Here is a 17,480-nt window from a genome sequence, read left to right on the forward strand (position 1 = left end):
TAACAATACGGTAAATATTGTTGAAACTGTTAACGTCTCATATTGCTAACTGGCAACTGTCAACGGCGCCTCAGCTTTGCAGATCACCACCTCTCGGTTTCTACTGCCAAACTGTGTCAAGAACGGATGCAAAATAATAGGGCATATTCTTCATTTTCTCTTCAGATATCACACGCATTTAAAATCTGAAAGCACCAGCGTATTCAAGGTGAATTTGTTGTATGAAAACACTAGTTTTTATCTTGATCGCATGAATGATGCAAAATCCGACGATATGTAAAAACAGGTATAAAGAATGAAATGCTCCTCTCTTCACTTTTACTCGTTGTAATTCCTTTGTGTTTTATCTTACTGATTTCAGGAAATCATGATTTAGTTGTACAATTAATACCGAATTCTATGGTATGACCAAAACTGTCCTATCTTGTGTAAAATGTGAGATAAATGAAGAAATATGAAGATATTTCAAGTTTTCTGAGCTACAGACGTTAAAATGCAACTGTGAGTTAGCTGCATACCTCCCAGTACCAGCCAATCAAGAGGCAAGTGAATCGACTATAGTAGAAGAGTGAAGTGCTGTGAGAAATGAGGTGGCTGTTTTTTGTCTTTTGGATGTAGTTCATTCTCTTTAGTAATCACATCTGGTACCCATGAATATTTAAATTTTTAAGTCTAATGTCTCAGCTTTGATCACATGAAGATCCATGCAAACTACCGCTCTGCATATAAGAAATTTTAGTATTTTTCCGGTTTAAAATTTTTTTATATACGGCTATTGTGTTTGTTAAACACCATGCAATTTGTAGTGATTTCATAGACAGACTTGAATATTTATTATCTAGTTTTGTTCATGTTTGATTTTCAGAGAAACAAGATTAACCAAGCAAATCTTGACAACCTGTGATGTTATTTTAGCTACTCTTACTAGTTGTGGAAATGATGGTCCACTTCGGCACCTCCCTCAGGAACACTTGGATTTAGTAGTCATCGATGAATGTTCACAGGTAATTTCTTGAATCATAAAGATTCCCGTAGTATGGTAAGTATCAAATATTAAGGTTGTTTCTATTTTATAAATACTTTTGAGTGGTATCATGAATGATATACCATCATTGGATACTTTATTATTATATTATTATTCAGAAGATGAAACCTATTCATACGGAACAAGCCCACTGGGGCCATTGACTTGAAATTCAAGCTTCCAAAGAATATGGAAAAAGTACTAGGTAAAGGGAAATACATAAAGAAGAGATCCCACTTATTAGAAAAGAAAAAACAAGTTAATAAATTAATACTGTAAATAGATAAAAATGTATTCAAATGCAAGAAGTATAGTATTAGGGTAGTAATGCATTGCATCATCATTTGAACTTCTGAAGTTCCAATTGCACAACATCCTCTGGGAGGCTGTTCCACAGTCCAGTGGTTTGAAGAATAAAGGATCTCTGGAACAGAGAAGTTCGACAGCAAGGTACATTTATTACATATTGGTGCGCTGTTCAGCAAATCTGGTTGCTGTCAGCAGGTAAAGGGGATCAGAGATCAGTTGTGAATGTAGAAGATCTCTGTTGAAATACAACTTATGAAAAAGTGACAAACAAGAGACCATCCGTTGATGGTCCAAGTCATAACTGCTACTGTAAGGAAACAGAAACCTACCACCACAAACCATGCTATTTAAAAGAGAGATAAATAGTGAAGAATTTACTTTTTTTTACGTATATTTATGTCTTTCAACAACATTTCAATCTTTCAGCTTCAATTGCTCAATTTTTTCCGAGAACACTTATTGCTTTTATGTGGGCTATTTATAGAAAATTTATTCAGCTTTCCATTGCAATTTTTACTTTTTTCTTAGCGTTATTCATTATCAAGTAATTACGAAAAATTTAAGCTTAAATATGAGCACTCGAGAACCCAGTTGAGCTGCGTAGTTCGGCCTAGAGTTTACGAGTGCGTCAGTGATTTTTTGTACGCCTGTTTGCGCATCTGTAAATAACTTTAGTGTGCATGTATTATATATCATTCAAATGGCCATTCTTTGTACTTTATCGTGCTGAATGGCAAAATGTAAAAATATCAATGTTTCTATATAAAAATCATTAGCGAACAATTGGCTTTACGTGAAAAAACAAAACATGTCTTTGAGCTTCAGTTGCTCAATTATTTGCTGGGAACACCTATTGATTTTAGGTAATATATATATATAGGAAATTTATTCAGCTTTCCATTGCAGTTTTCACTTTTTCTAGCATTATTTATTACCGAGTAATCATGAAAAATGTCAGCGTATATATATACACATTGAATGCCGTAATTCAGCCAGAATTTATGAATGTGTAGATAATTTTTTGTACATCCGTAAATAACTTCAGTGTGCATGTATTGTATATCATTCGAACGGCCATTCTTTGTACTTTATCATGCTGAACAGCAAAATGTAAAAATATCAACGTTTCTAAATAATTGTTCCCATATATTTTCTTAGAAAAAAAAAAGGATTGTAATCTAATGACAATTGCTCAATTTTATTCTAACAATACAAGTACTGTATCTTTCTTTTGTTCTTTTATAGGAAATTTATTCAGATTTCTATTGCCACCTTTATTTTTATTCTATCTTTATTCCTTACTTAGGTACGATACGAAACGTCAACATAAGTAGGTTGGAAAATCTCAAAATTGCACTCCGTAAAAAACTAGCATTTTTTAATCGGTAACAGCGCTCTCTGACTCACCAGTAACAGACCTGTGATGCAAGTTAGCATGCCTTTTGAAGCGATGAAACCATCCATGACTTGCAGCAAATGTTTCGTCTGCAGTGTTTCACCAGCCTTAGCCTTCAAGTCATCAAAAAGGCTTTTAGCCTTTTCCTGAATCAGCATAAGGCTAAGAATTACACACCTTTGTCTCTGGTGTTCCATCCAGATACCCAGAAGTTTTTCCATTTCTTGTAAAACCTTACCCTCTCCCTTCTCTTATAATTGTTGACTGCATTGGTACAGCACTTTTCACGTGTTCCATAATTCTATCTATCTAGTGATTCTTATTACAATGGCATGCTACCTCAACCATTTTTTCACCACTTTCTTATTTCTTTATAATTGTCACTTTTGTTGCCATTGAGATAGCTTGCCACTTTTTACCACTGCCGCTATCTTCACTTGCTTTACGCTTTCCATTAGCCATGATAGATAAAGGATGGGGTCAATATTCCACGATAAAATCTCAAGAATTAATCTAAGCACAAGAGATGATGTCTTACCACTTGCTAGGCTCGAGAGTCTGTGACGGCGTATTGGCATCAGCTGTGTTGCTGTTTGGCATGGGTAGCAGCAAAAATTGTAACTAAGCAGAGGCACGCAATACAAAATTTAGACTTATGAGTGTTTTGAACAAATTTTAATTTACGATCACGGTTGTTCTTATCTCTGATCTCTGAAAGTTCATAACTTGAAAGTTTGTAATTAGAGTCAGAAGAACTATTAGAGAAACTAGTATCGAGACTATTGCTAAGTACTAAGCGTGAATCCACGTGGTCTTATGTCTAAGAGTCAGAACATTCAAGAGAGAGAGGAGCTGAAAGTGGTTGATCAAATACTGAGACAAAACAAAAATTTAACAACTGCTCCGTGGCCATTGGTTACAAGCAAACTCAGCACTTGAGCATACAAAGGGAAAGGTTAGATCTCGAAGATAAGTGTGATTTCGATAGTGAAAGAGGGATAATGGTGATGATGAAATGGTGAATGGTGAAGCTTATTAAGGATGGTGAACAGTGATGTAGCTGACACGTCTTGTGAACTGTGACGTGGTTATGAGGTAAAGGCACTCTGACCAATCTCTTTAAAAGGAGGAAGAAAGAAAAGTCAAGACAGGTAGAACAAGAGTGGTATTTGTTCCTACACAGATACAAACTTGAAAGTCTGTACATAGGGATTTAGCTTGTGGACACGAGCTGGAATGATCATTTACCTTTCAGACAAGGTTGTTAAGTACCAGTGGTAGGGAGGAGCCCCTTCCACTCATCGGTCTGCACTCCTAAGGGGCTGCTTCACTTCCTCGCCCTTTAGTGGAGGATGAAGGTGGATGGGTCTCTAGAGGGACCCTCCTTTCTCTCTTGTTCCTCTGTTGGAGGAGGTGGGGAGAGAGCTAGCTTGGTAGTTAGACGACAGGAGCCTGTCTTTAGGGGTGCTATTTGGCACTACCCTTCCCGAGGTGTTTTCATTTTGTGGACACATCTGTTAAATATATGTGGAGGTATTTGTAACATACAAATGCTTGCCATGTTCAGCAATTTTGCAGGTGTCTTGAGTGTTTACTTAGTGCCTAGCATACAATCACTTTTGGGATTCAGCTGTGTCAATCTTTCTGACGGCGCTTGGAAACAAATCATGTGGGAATGGAAGTAAATTCAGCAATTGATCAATCAGTGACCTGAACATTGTTCAGAGAGCCCCTGGATAGAGTGCCATGTGTCGAGGAATGGAAATTTCCATCATTATAGCATGGAATCTTTTGGACGGTTATAATCAGAATCTTAGGGGTGTAAATGGAAACATGTTCATATGTTTGTTATAAAATCGCTAAGGTGCAAGGGCTCTGGTGAAGAGTCTTTCATTCTTTTGCACAAAGTGAAAGTGTCTGTACGTGTTTTGGGACACACTAGGGAATTGAGATTCCCTCTGAGGAAAGTAAGTCTTGAACTTTAAACTTGCCAACTTATACAAGTTTTACCATTATAGTGGACCCCCACCTATTCGTGGTTCTGGATTCACAGCTTCACCTATTTGCAGATTTCTTTGTGGAACATACAGTTATACACATTATTCGCGGAAAAGTTGCCTTATCGTGGTATTTTTCATAGAGAAATATTCACAAATTACTGTAGTTTCATATTTTCAGGACTGAATGCACTTTTTATGGTAAAACTATTAAAATATTCAGGTGTAAGCATTTTTGGGGGTTTTTGGTGTTTTGCACCATAAAATAGGCAGTTATAAGCATTTTTAGAGGGGTTTTAAGTATTTGCAGATTTGAGCTATTCATGAATGATAGTGGTACGCATCCCCCGTGAATACCGTGGGTTGACTGTATTGTTTAGGGATTTTGGATGCCTTTGTTTATCAGTATTTGGTACATGTTTTAAATGTGATTTTATCGCCGTTTTTTTTATTTTATTGTTGATAAGCGATATTTCCTCTTTGGCAGAGAGCTTCAATGGACCCGTGATTAATTGAGAGGGTCGTCAGACAGATTTTGGCTCTTAAGACTGTTTTTCTGTGCTTATCCTAGCTTCAGTAAATAGAGTAGGTGAGCTTCATGTCCTTTGATGCTAAGCACTCAAAGGGAAGGGGATCTGTTACCTCTCTACTTGGATAAACAGTCCTGAGCTATATGGCCTGGTTTATCACAATTGTAGCACTTTCTGTCATGTCTCTTCTGCAGTGAGCCTGTATGCTGTTTGTGTGATTGCCCATTGCTTCTGGTGCCTCTGGAACTGTTTCCATTAATGCAGAGTTTCTGAAAAGCTTGTGGGTCTTTAGCTAAAGAAGAGTACCCTTGGTCTTCAATAAATTTATCAGCCAGATTAGACATTTCATCAACATTCTCAGGATCTCTCTCTTTGAGAAACATGGACAGAGACTTTCTACAACTGTTCAAGAACTGCTCCCTTAGAATCAGATCCTTGAACCCCTCATAACTTATCCTACCTCCAGACAAACTCAACCATTTCTCCAAATAATTATCTAATCTAGTAAGAAATTGTGAGGGACTCGCACCTTTGTCTGGCTAACAGGAATAAAATTTTTGAATGAAAACACTCCTCAGTAAAGCTGGAATTGCTTCAAAAAGGCCTTTTTCACATGCCCATAATCCAAATCCTCCAAAACTGGTAGACAATAAACTTCTGAAGCCTTACAATGAAGAATAGCTCTTAGATTAATAGTCCACAAAGATGAATCCCATCTTCAAATAAGAATCATTGCAGTCTTTAGATTCATCAAAAGAAGGAAGCTTAGCCAGAGAATTAGAAGGCTGACCTTAAGTACTTGCAACCTCTACTGCTAACTCTCCTGCTTTCACCCAATGCAGTTCTGCTTGCCTTTTAATCTTTTTTAACTCAATATCTCTTTCTATCTTGGTGGATCTCTCATCTCTCTCAGATTGCACTCTTACTTTCCTTTCCACAAAGTCTATTAAAATTCCTGTCCCTGCAATCCCAATCTTTCTCCTAATTTTGCAAATTCCATCATGCAAAATATTGCAAACAAAGGAAATTCAAGAAACAAAACCTGGTACAGTAATATGACACACAAAAGAATATAAATGCAGAAGTCATTAATTATAAGCTTGCAAAAAATATGATAAAATTACCACTTTACTGCAACAATTACAATAATTGAACAAGCAGAATGTGAGAACACTTGAAAATGCTTGATAAACAGTTTTATTAGCATATAATTTAATACTGTACAATGTGTTGTCAAAACAAATCTACTTGACTAACAAAAGGCCATTCCACAGCTGCTACCAAAATGTCACAATTGCACCTGAATTGTGTTGGGCTCTTTAACCCTTACGGGACAGACATGATTAAGTGAGGCATAATGATAGCTCTAGAGTGGGGAGCGGACTGCCTCAGGTCAGAATCAATATTTTGTGCCATACGGTTTGAACGAATTTTGTAGAAAAAATGTTCATATCACTTCAATGGGCCATAAATTATTTATGGTAACTCCTACAGCAACTCTAGTAGCTCAGCACAGGATAGAGGTGGATCAGTGTGACTTGAGATTTTGTTGGGGAATGTACTGCACTTCCCTTTCCCAGGATGTCTTTTTATTTATGTGCTCATAAATATACCTAGGGATTGCTGTTGGTTTTAGTTCTTATCTTTTATGATAGTATGTCAGCTGTAATTGTAATTTTGCAAAGTAAAGTGCAAATAAATATTAGAAAAAACATGTTTAGTACCTCACAAAAAGGTACAGCATCTCCCCATCTCAGCACATCTTGCAAATGTTTTACAATAAATATGCAGTGCTCCCCCACTTTTATGTGGGAATGGGTTCCAGAGCCCGCCGTGGAGATGCAAAAAATGCCAAATACCCTATACCCCTTAAACTAAATGCTTATAACTGACTTAAAGTTTGCCTGGTATAGGGATATGCTTAATATATATTTTAGCCAGGCCTGTAAGGGTTAACCAACTAACATCCTCTCAACAAGGATGACCTTTGTTGGCAAGTAATAACAAAAATAAAATATTTAACAGTTTATTTATAAGTAAATACAGTATTTAGGTAAAATCTAACACAAATGGGGATATTCAGATGATAATGTTGTTCATACCACCTCTGAACAAAAACTGGTAGATGGGCTGAATTCAGAATCCACTTTGGCACATCCACCGGAACTGTAATCCATTCTAGCTCTTCATTGGGCGAGTTGGTAGAGCTGTGGACTAGCACTTGCTAGGCCCGAGTTCGAGTCTCCAGCCGGCTGATGAAGAGTTAGAGAAATTTATTTCTGGTGATAGAAATTCATTTCTCGCTATAATGTGGTTCAGATTCCACAATAAGCTGTAGGTCCCCGTTGCTAAGTAACCAGTTGGTTCTTAGCTACGTAAAATAAGTCAAATCCTTCGGGCCAGCCCAGGAGAGCTGTTAATCAACTCAGTGGTCTAGTAAAACTAAGGTATACTTAAGTTTTGTAATCCATTCTAGAGCACAAAAATAGTGCCATGCCCACACAGGAATCCCTGGCCACTCATACCCAGAAGTTCAAAATGTGGTGTAATGTATGAAAAGTGGTCACCTACAATTTATGGTAAAAGTTACATTTACAAAACCTAAGTTACATTTACAAAACCTAAGTTACATTTACAAAATCTGAGTTACATTCACAAAACTTAACTGTATTACATTTGTCCTAAACACCATATTTGTATCCTGAACAATAATGATAATTTAATAGCTGCACCAAATACAGCATTCACAAGTAATGTGGTTTAATATATCACACAGTATTCACATGTAATAAAGATATTACTATTACAAATAACTGATAATGTACTGGAACAAAATACACTAACTCCCACAATCAATCCTGATTCACACTATTTGGTACACTGGTAAAGAAGTAGAAAAAGCAATAATAATAGAACCACACAGGCACTCCGTTTCTCTCGAGTTCACTTAGCATGGGAACACCTAAGATCACGCAGTGTTGGACGAACCGTGACACCAACCACTCATCTTAGTGTCGAAGATGTCTCAAGATCTCCACTGCCTGAGATACATGAGCCTTGTGATCACCGATGTATGCAAACTCTACACAAAGGTGTAATTGTAACATTACACAAACTATAACATTATTTATTGTGAAACAGTCACTTGGGCCTACAACCCTACCACTCTGTCATCACTATGCCAGACTAAGTAGGAGGTTACAGGAGTCTTTCATGACTGGGATCATGGCATTTCTGGGTGGGTTTTCAGTTGGTTTGTTTTTCCATAGGAACAAATACCAAATTTTTAGAGTTGTATGGTTTTTTTCTTAGGTAACCTATACAAACCAGATTCTTCTATCACAGTCCTCTCTTCAACTTCCCCACTTGTCCCTGAGACCAAAGGAAAAAGTGCTTGGAAACAGCAGGTGAGTAAGGGGATACATCCCCACTCACCCCATATAACCAGCAAATAACCACTTTGTTACCAAGTTCAGTGACTGTTTCCAACTTGGATTGAAGGATACTATTATATAAAAGGCTCTGGTTTGTATCCCTAGGAAAATACAAATTACTTTACAAATTTGATACGTACATCAGAAATGATACAATTTGGTGAAAAAAAGTTAATAAAAATCATTACAGTTGAGTATTTACCAGACGATATCTCTAATTACTGGCCATAAGAGAAACTCAGTGATAATTATTTTTCCAGGCAATTGAAGCATCATGTTACCCGTCAATATTAAGAGCTCCCAAAGTGATTTTAGCTGGTGATCATTGTCAGTTACCTCCAACAATTCTTTCTCATGAAGCTGCTGCAAAGGGCTTGGCACTTTCATTAATGGAGAGACTAATTGGTAAGTATAATTTTGAAGGATGTAGATCCATGCATGTTACACCTGTATTAATGAAAAAAATTTTTGTGCCCTTGTAAAACATTTGTGATATTTTTTTGGATTATTTGTGTTAAATTCACAAGGAAATGAGACCAGGCATCAGGAATATTCTTTGTTGTATATTCTTATGTTGTAATTAGACTTGCATAGCTTTTGCATTTCATTTTCTGATATTTTTTACTTCATGGGTTTAGGTTAAAAATATTAAGAAAAAAAAAAACATGCAGTATTCAAAATTGAAAGTAACTGTGCTTTGGTTTATGCAACTTTACATATGTAAATTAATAAAAAAAAGTGTGAATTTACATTAAAAAATATCAAAATATGTATTTTCATATAAGTAACTTACCAAGTAAGTATATAGGTATAGTGTCAACTCGCACTACTGTACAGCTTAAATTTTGAAATTTGGGGTAGTGCTATGGTTTTTGTGTACCTATTCTGATAGGTACAGCAAAGCTGAAGAGCTCAATTCATTTCTGCCAGTTAACGACTGAACATCAGTTGTATTAGCAGCATTATTTTGAATTCCCTTTGCCGTATGGTTGTATATTTCTCCAGGATTGGTGAAGTATTCTTACTTTTGGTAGCCTTCATGCTATTTAGAGATAGTGGCAGGTTTTTTAAGACCTGTTTTTTCACTATTTTAAGACATAATTTCACTATTTATGTTGGATTCTCGTGCGTCCAGTATTCGTTTTTGGAGCGAAGGCTGCAAGACAGACTGACTAAGGCTTCCTACAATTCACATACCATCAGTGCTTATTGTAAGGGACAAGTATGCATGATTGATTTGACTTGTAACGAATGGAGGGACTGGGATGAGAGAAAGTGGAAGGTCTTAAAGGCTCGTTTGAACAAACTTGAAAGAGACGGGAAAAGAAAGGCGGCTGCTACAGCAGAAAATAGGTCTTTAGGTAGTGTAGAGTCTACACCTAACCTGGTGTAGCCGATATGCCTGTCATATCTTCTCCTGTAACTGCTTTTTCTCCCATCAGCAGCACTCTTGACTGTACCACCAACTCCTTTACCTGACTCCCATGCTTCCAACCCCAATCCCATTGCCAGTCTTCGAAGCCAGATTTGACCAGAAATTTGGTTAGTGTTAGTACGGTGGCCCAATTAGGGGCTTCCATTGAGGTTCTAGTGGATAAAGTGAATGACAAAAGTGACAGTGCAGTGTTAGTGAGGAGGTGGCTACTCATCCCACAGATGCTCCTAGACAAAGGTCCCTGCCAGACCCCTAAACCTGGGAAGAGGCGCAGTAGAAGTCCAATAGAGGTTGTCAGGGTTTGCCCACAGGTATTCACCCCCTCAGTCGAGCCTGTTGTCTGGTCCCAGGCTTTGACGGACAGCCATTGGAAAGGCATCCAGGTGGATGTGCATCAGTTATCCTCTGGTTCTACAGATTCCAGTCCGGACAAGAGGCACCATTGGCGCTTTTCGGACGCGTCTCGGCCTTTGAGGAGGAGTGTAGTTGGTGCGGGTCGTTCTCTGTCTCCCTGTAAGCTGCTCCAGGAACCTGGGATAACCCCAGCCTTCATATAGCTATTGGAACAATCCTGAACGCTTTTCTTCAGAGCGCATTGCTGAAGAGCACCATTATTTGGCGCCAAAGCACCTGTCTAGCACTCGTAAGCGCCCTTCTGCTTCTCCTGAACTCCCAGTGCCATCTCCAATATGATCAGTGCCAGCTGCCAAGCACCCAGCACCACATTCTGGGTGTCGGACGCCACCTCCTCAGCTGTCTGCTTCGGTTCTTTCCACATGCACAGTGCATGATCCTTTGCTGGTACCCATCCAGTGCCAACTCAGTGACATTTTGGACCTTTTACAGGAAGCACCTGCAGTATCAAAGGCTTCTTCTGACTAGTTTCCTTCACTGATTTCATTGGATGATGAATTCCTGGATCAGGAAACTTCTCCCACAGCCTACACAGCTCTCCTTAGATATTTTTTGGTGAGCTTTCCAACCGCTTTCACTCCAGCTGCCCCAGCTTCTCCTTCATTGACTTTCATGATGAGGAACCAGCCTGACAATAGTTTCAGGCTTCCTAAGATGGTTCTTTCCTCCTATTCAAGGAAAGCCTTAAATGAGATTGGAGTTTGGCTCTCGGAGAAAAGGGAACAAGGCAAGGAAGTCTTTTCTCCTTCTGCTCATCTTTCTCGTAGGAGGTACCTCTCATACACCATTGGAGAAGCTCCTCCTTTGGGAGTCGCTGCCTCCTCCCAGGGGAACTTCGCCAGCCTCATTGATTTGTCTTGTAGATCAGCCTTCTTGTTGTCGAAGATTATTTTCTTGCCGACGGAGCTCAATCATCTGGTCAAGAATATTTTTAAAGTTTTTGAAGTTTTTAGTTTTTTAGACTGGACGATAGGACCCTTGCCAAGAAAATCGAAGACTGTTGTGACCTGGCAGGGGACTTTTCTTCAGACTGGCTTGGCATCCTGTCATGTGCTGACAAAGTCATCAGGGACAGCTCGCTGGAACTGGCTGTTTTTTTTCTCTGGGGGTCCCAAAGAAGAGAAAACTTTGGTGTTCATTCACCACTAAGGGGGTCACTGCTGCCCAGAGGTCGGCTCTCCTTTTCTCGCCGTTGGATAGTCATCATCTTTTTCCTCAGGCCACAGTACAGGAGATAGCCACATACCTCCAGAAGAAGTCCGCTCAGGACCTCCATGTTCAGTTAGCCAAACAACCCAAGGAGTCGACCTCTTTTGGCGCCAAGCCAGTCTCACCTCTCCAACAGCAGTCGTTTAGTGGCACCAGATTGAGGTTTCAGTCTAGACCTCGATCGAACATGCATTTCTCAGTCAGATCAACTAAGAAGACCTCCATCAAGCCTTATTCCCAGAAGTGAAGACTCAGTCCTCCTCATACCAGTGGGGGCCAGATCTCTTTATTTCTGGGAGAAATGGGAAGTCAGAGGAGCTGAACAATGGATTTTAAAGGTTCTGAGAGAGGGCTACTCCATCCCGTTCAGGGAGAATCCTCCCTTAGTCTCAATGCCCATTGCATTGACAGCGTATTCAGTGGGCCCAGAGCAGTATTCAGCCCTTTTGGAAGAGGTCTCTTCCCTTCTCAGGAAGAGAGCTGTAGACGTGGTCAAGGATTTCAACACAGAGGAGGTTTTACAACCGTCTGATTGTGGTCCCCAAGTCATCATGGGGTTGGAAACTTGCCCTCAATGTCAGTGCCGTAACTTTCTTCGTCCAGAAGACGAAATTCAAAATGGAAACGAACCAGACAGTCCTGTCAGTCATTCACCAATGCGATTGGATGATCATCATCGACATGCAGGATGCATACTTCCATGTCCCCATCCATCTGGACTCCAGGAAGTTCCTAAGGTTCATTTTCCAGAGCAGAGTCTTTCAGTTTCGGGCTCTGTGCTTTGGCCTCTCTACAGCTCCTCAAGTTTTTACTTGTGTTCTCGTCCCTCTCGCAAAGTGGCTCCATGGCCATCAACATTTCCCTCTATCTGGAAGATTGGCTTCTTCGCTCTCCTTCAAAGGAGAAGTGCGCGGAGGACCTACAGAAGACCCTTCTCCTCGCACAAGAGCTGAGATTACTCGTCAACCTGCAAAAGTCCCAACTGACTCCAACTCAGAAGATTCTTTATTTGGGGATGACGATCAACTCTCCGAGTTTTCAGGCTTTTCTGTTCCCCAAAAGAGTTGAATCCTGCCTTCATATGGTATGTAGCTTTCTCTCTCTCCCATCCTGTTCAGCCAACAAGTGGACGAGTCTTTTAGGAACACTAGCGTCCATCGAGAAGTTCATCAGGGTAGGAAGGTTTCATATGAGGGTGCTGCACTTCTTCCTGAAGGCCAGTTGCGACAGAAAAACCCATCTGGACTCGTTTGTGTTTCCTGTAACTCTAGAGATCAAGAAGGACCCGTGTTGGTGGCTGTCAGAAGGAAGGCTTTTGGAAGGAAAGTCGCTCCTTCCTCCAAGCCCCGACCTAGCCTTGTACTCAGACACATCAGATCTAGGCTGGGGAGCCCTTCTGGAAGACATGGAAGTTTCTGGGACTTGGTCCCCGGAACAGAGGAAACTTCACATCAGCGTAAGAGAATTGAAGGCAGTACAATTAGGTCTTCAGTCATTTGTAACAGCAACTTTCAACATGACAGTGATGGTCCACTCGGACAACACCACCTCTCTGTTTAACATCAAGAAGCAGGGAGGGACCTTCTTTGGGCAGAGAAGAATCGGACCAAGACCATAACTCAGTTCATTCAAGGCAAGCTGAATGTGTCGCCAGACGAACTGAGTCATTGCAAACAGGTTCTTCCCACAGAATGGACTCTAGATCCATGGGTATGCACCGACCTGTGGAAACTGTGGGGAAAATCGACTTTAGATCTGTTTGCTATGTCAAGGAATCATTGCCTCCCGCTGTGTTGCTCTCCAGCCCTGGACCCTCTGGCATGGGCAACGGATGCCATGCTCCAGAATTTGTCAAATTTAGACGTGTATGCATTCCCACCATTCAGCATGGTCAGGGAAGTATCAAACAAGTTTTTAACTCGTCACAACATATCAGTGACCCTAGTAGCTCCGTTCTGGCCTCTGAAGGAGTGGTTCCCGGACCTCCTCAGGCTGATGGTAGACATCCTGAGGCTACTTCCACAGAGACCAAGTCTTCTTAGATAGCCTCATTTCAATCGGTTTCATTGAGGACTATCCGCGCTTGCCCTGACAGGCTTCAGACTGTCAGAAAACTCGTCAGAGTGGAAGGGTTTTCAAGACTAGTTGCAGAGGTTATTGCAGGGTGCAGATGTCAAGTCTTCTTGCAGGGTGCAGATGTCAGTCTTCTTGCAGGGTCTACCAGTTCCAAGTGGACAGTATTCCACAGCTGGTGTAGAAGACATAACATCTTGTATTCTCAAACTTCTGTGATGCAGATTTTCTGCTCTTTTTAAGATCCTCTAAAGGTTTGCCTTCCTCTGTCATTAGAGGATACAGGGCCATGCTGAGTTCTGTCTTTAGACACAGAGGTCTGGATCTGTCATCGAACCGGGATATTAGCGATTTTGTCAGATCCTTCAACACATCTAAGCAGAGGAAGATAGACTCAGTCACCTGGAATCTTGATGCAGTCCTTAGGTGGCTGTCGGGCCCTCCTTTTGAGCCCCTTCACTCCATTTTGTTTAGAGATTTGACTAGGAAAACCTTCTTCCTTGTTGCTTTGGCTACAGCCAAGCGAGTCAGCGAGCTACAGGCTATAGATAAAAGAGTTGGGTTCTCTCAAGGAGACTCGGTCTGCTTGTTCACTAGGTTTTCTGGCTAAGAACGAGACACCTTCCAGGCCCTGGCCCCATTCTTTTACCATCAAGAATTTGATGGATATTCTTGGCCCAAAAGAGGAAAAAAGAGCTCTATGTCCCATGAGAGCATTGAGGTATTACCTGGATAGGACCGAGAGGATTAGAGGCCCCTCTAGCAACCTTTGATGCTCTGTTAAAAATCCTTCCCAACCACTTAGAATGTATTGTCATTCTTTTTAAGAGATCTTATTTCCGAGGTGCATTCAAGGATTCGGGAAGACTTGTTTCCTTCTTTTAAAGTTAAATCCCACGAGATTAGAGCTGTCATTACCTCGTTAGCTTTTAAACATAACTTGTCTATCTCTGCTATTCTGCAGTCCATGAATTGGAAGTGTAAATCAATTTTCATGACACATTATTTACATGAAGTGGAAACAGTTTTCGAGAACTGCAGTACCTTGGGTCCATTGTCAGTGGCTGATATGGTTTTTGGGGGATGAAGCATAGGAGGTATTCTATCATCTATCTCTTCACCTCAATATAGGGTGTCGAGTCTTGGGGACCCTGGGGTTACCGTGTACCTGGAGTGCCCTCCAGTTTTTAGTGGATGGGTGGTGGTTTTTATGTATGTGTAGGTGACAGCATTGTCTGGTTGTTTTTATTGTGATACTGTGCCCAGGACAAGGGCACTTTTTGATGCTTTGGTAGCCATCAGAAATATCCTCACCGCAAAGCTCCCACTTAAATGAGGCGCTTCACAGCTGTACCGCCATGCCACTACAGATTAAGATGAGCACCAACCAGAGGTAGTACAGTAAACCCCCCGTATTCGTGCTCTCACGATTCACGGGCTCACCTATTCGCGGATTTCTCTGTGGAACATACACATTATTTGTGGAAAATTCACCCATTCGTGGTATTTTTCATTAAGAAATATTCACTAATTAATGTTTTCATATAATTTTGTTGACCAGATGAACTTTTTGTGATAAAATTATTAAAATACTCAGGTATAAGCATTTTTAGAGATTTTTCTTGTGTTTGAACTATCAAAATAGGCAGTTCTAAGTGTTTTTAGAGGGGTTCTAAGTATTCACGGATTTTAGCTGTTCGCAGGGGGTGTGTGGTACTCATCACCCGCAAAATACAGGGGGTTTTCTTTTTGCAGTAGCTCTCTTACCAGGTAAAGTTACAACAGACATTTTATCAATGCTAGCTACTTTTCTATTTCAAATTCATTACCATTACTGAATGTTTTGAAGTAGAATATGTCCATGCATCCCCCCTTCTGTCAATGTGGGATTCAGCTGTATGATTATCTGGTAAGTTACTTATATGAAAATACTGTTTTCATTTTAAAATTAAGTTTCATATATACTTACCAAGTAATTGTAGTACCGGAGTCCTCCCTCTTCCCCTCTCATGTACATAGGGCACAAATGAATTGAGCTCTTCAGCTTTGTTGTACCTATTCTTCCCCGAAAGTGGGCAGGGCTAGTCACCTACATGCAAACAATAGAAGCGCTACTGCGAATTTCAAAATTAAAGCTGCCACTTGAGTTGAAACTATAGCTATATGATTACTTGGTAAGTATATATGAAACTTAATTTTATCATGAAAGTAACATGTTTGAAATCATTTAAAATCTGTGAAATATTTAAAATAAGGTGTGTGCAGACACTTACAGTACTTATGTATGTCTGTGTCTTGTTTGGCTTGAAAGAAAGTTTTCACTGCTAGTGTTAGTGCTACTGAGTGTCATTTGAAAATAAGGTGGCTATTATAAAATGCCATGAAAAAGGTTTAAAGGTTGCTATAGGTGTGCTTCTGGTGTGAGTTGGACGATGTGATTGACAATTTTCGCTAATGCATAAATTTTAGCACAACTAGGACATTGCTGTAACTCTTCAGGTACTGTACATATATACTGTAATCTTTTTTCATGAAATTACAGTTAAGATTATAAATTTATTACAAAAACAATAGAAATGTTTAAAAATCAAGCAGTTTATAGCATTAGAAACATGATAGGTTACATATAGGAGCATCTAAGGTCATTTTTAATGTTTATTTGAATAAGCCATTTTTTCATTGCAGTCCCAATGTATATATAAATATATATTTGCTAATAGTCGTTGACTTACAGCCTATACCCTTATGTCGTATTGACTTTACGACCATTAAGAGACCACAAGTATGTGTCTATGACTATACCCAGAAGTAAATGTTCAATAGGCTAAATGCAAATCGTCATACTTTTAGCCAGACTTACCAAACATAAGGCATGTGTTATGATTCATCGCTATTGCTTATTATTAACAACCACGTAATACATTATTTTATATTTTTGTAACTGCTCTACATTGAAGAATTGTTTTAAATGATGAATTGTAACCTTTTCTGTTGTTTAAAAGTAACATAAAAAGTTTATAGAATTACAAGTAGAAATTATAACATGCCATTTAAAAAATATGAGTTAATAACTATTCATAGAATAAACTAAAAAAGAACTTGGAGTGGATGTGGATATACTATGTATATACATATACATATTGTTATGTTCTGAATCTGGTTGGAAGAGTTAAATTGAATTTTGAATGTAATTTGCCTTAGGGGCCAACACCTAGATCTCAGAATATAAGCAATAATTATAATTAATAGTATGACTTACCTTGAAATTACATCTGTTCAAAGAAAATGGGAAGGTCGCCTTTCAAACCAGTCGGTCAGATTAAATTAATTTATTTACAGATTTTCCACTTGAAATTATTATGGACAGGCTGGCAGTTCAGCAATCAAGGCTCATGCAGTGTGCCATAAAAAGGTGTAACTGCAGTTAGCAAATAAATAAATCTGAGAAGGCTACAACTGTACAAAGAGTTTGACATGAATCTTATAGAATATTTAAGACTGTCTGATAAAATTATTTTACATCAGCACAGCATTAACGCTTGAGGGACCTAACACATGTCCCTTGTAGACTGTCGATTGCAGAAGTGTTGCACGTGGCAAGATGTAATTGAGTCTTCTAAGGCAGTTGTTTCACAAGGGCAGGGGCAGAACATGAAGAG

At 39.5% G+C, this 17,480-nt stretch overlaps 1 protein-coding gene across 2 annotated transcripts in view; it reads left to right on the forward strand.

Moving 5' to 3' along the window:
* Window positions 1-17,480, forward strand: part of LOC136830834 (DNA-binding protein SMUBP-2-like) — a 713,243-nt gene that overhangs the window by 257,986 nt on the left and 437,777 nt on the right. For both annotated transcript variants that reach the window (XM_067090812.1, XM_067090810.1), the window contains exons 9-10: window positions 866-1,004; window positions 8,951-9,095. In XM_067090812.1, coding sequence (XP_066946913.1) covers window positions 866-1,004; window positions 8,951-9,095 — 284 coding nt within the window. The remainder of the gene's footprint in view (window positions 1-865; window positions 1,005-8,950; window positions 9,096-17,480) is intronic.

This window comes from Macrobrachium rosenbergii, chromosome 47, assembly GCF_040412425.1.
Source record: "Macrobrachium rosenbergii isolate ZJJX-2024 chromosome 47, ASM4041242v1, whole genome shotgun sequence".
NCBI lineage: Eukaryota > Metazoa > Arthropoda > Malacostraca > Decapoda > Palaemonidae > Macrobrachium > Macrobrachium rosenbergii.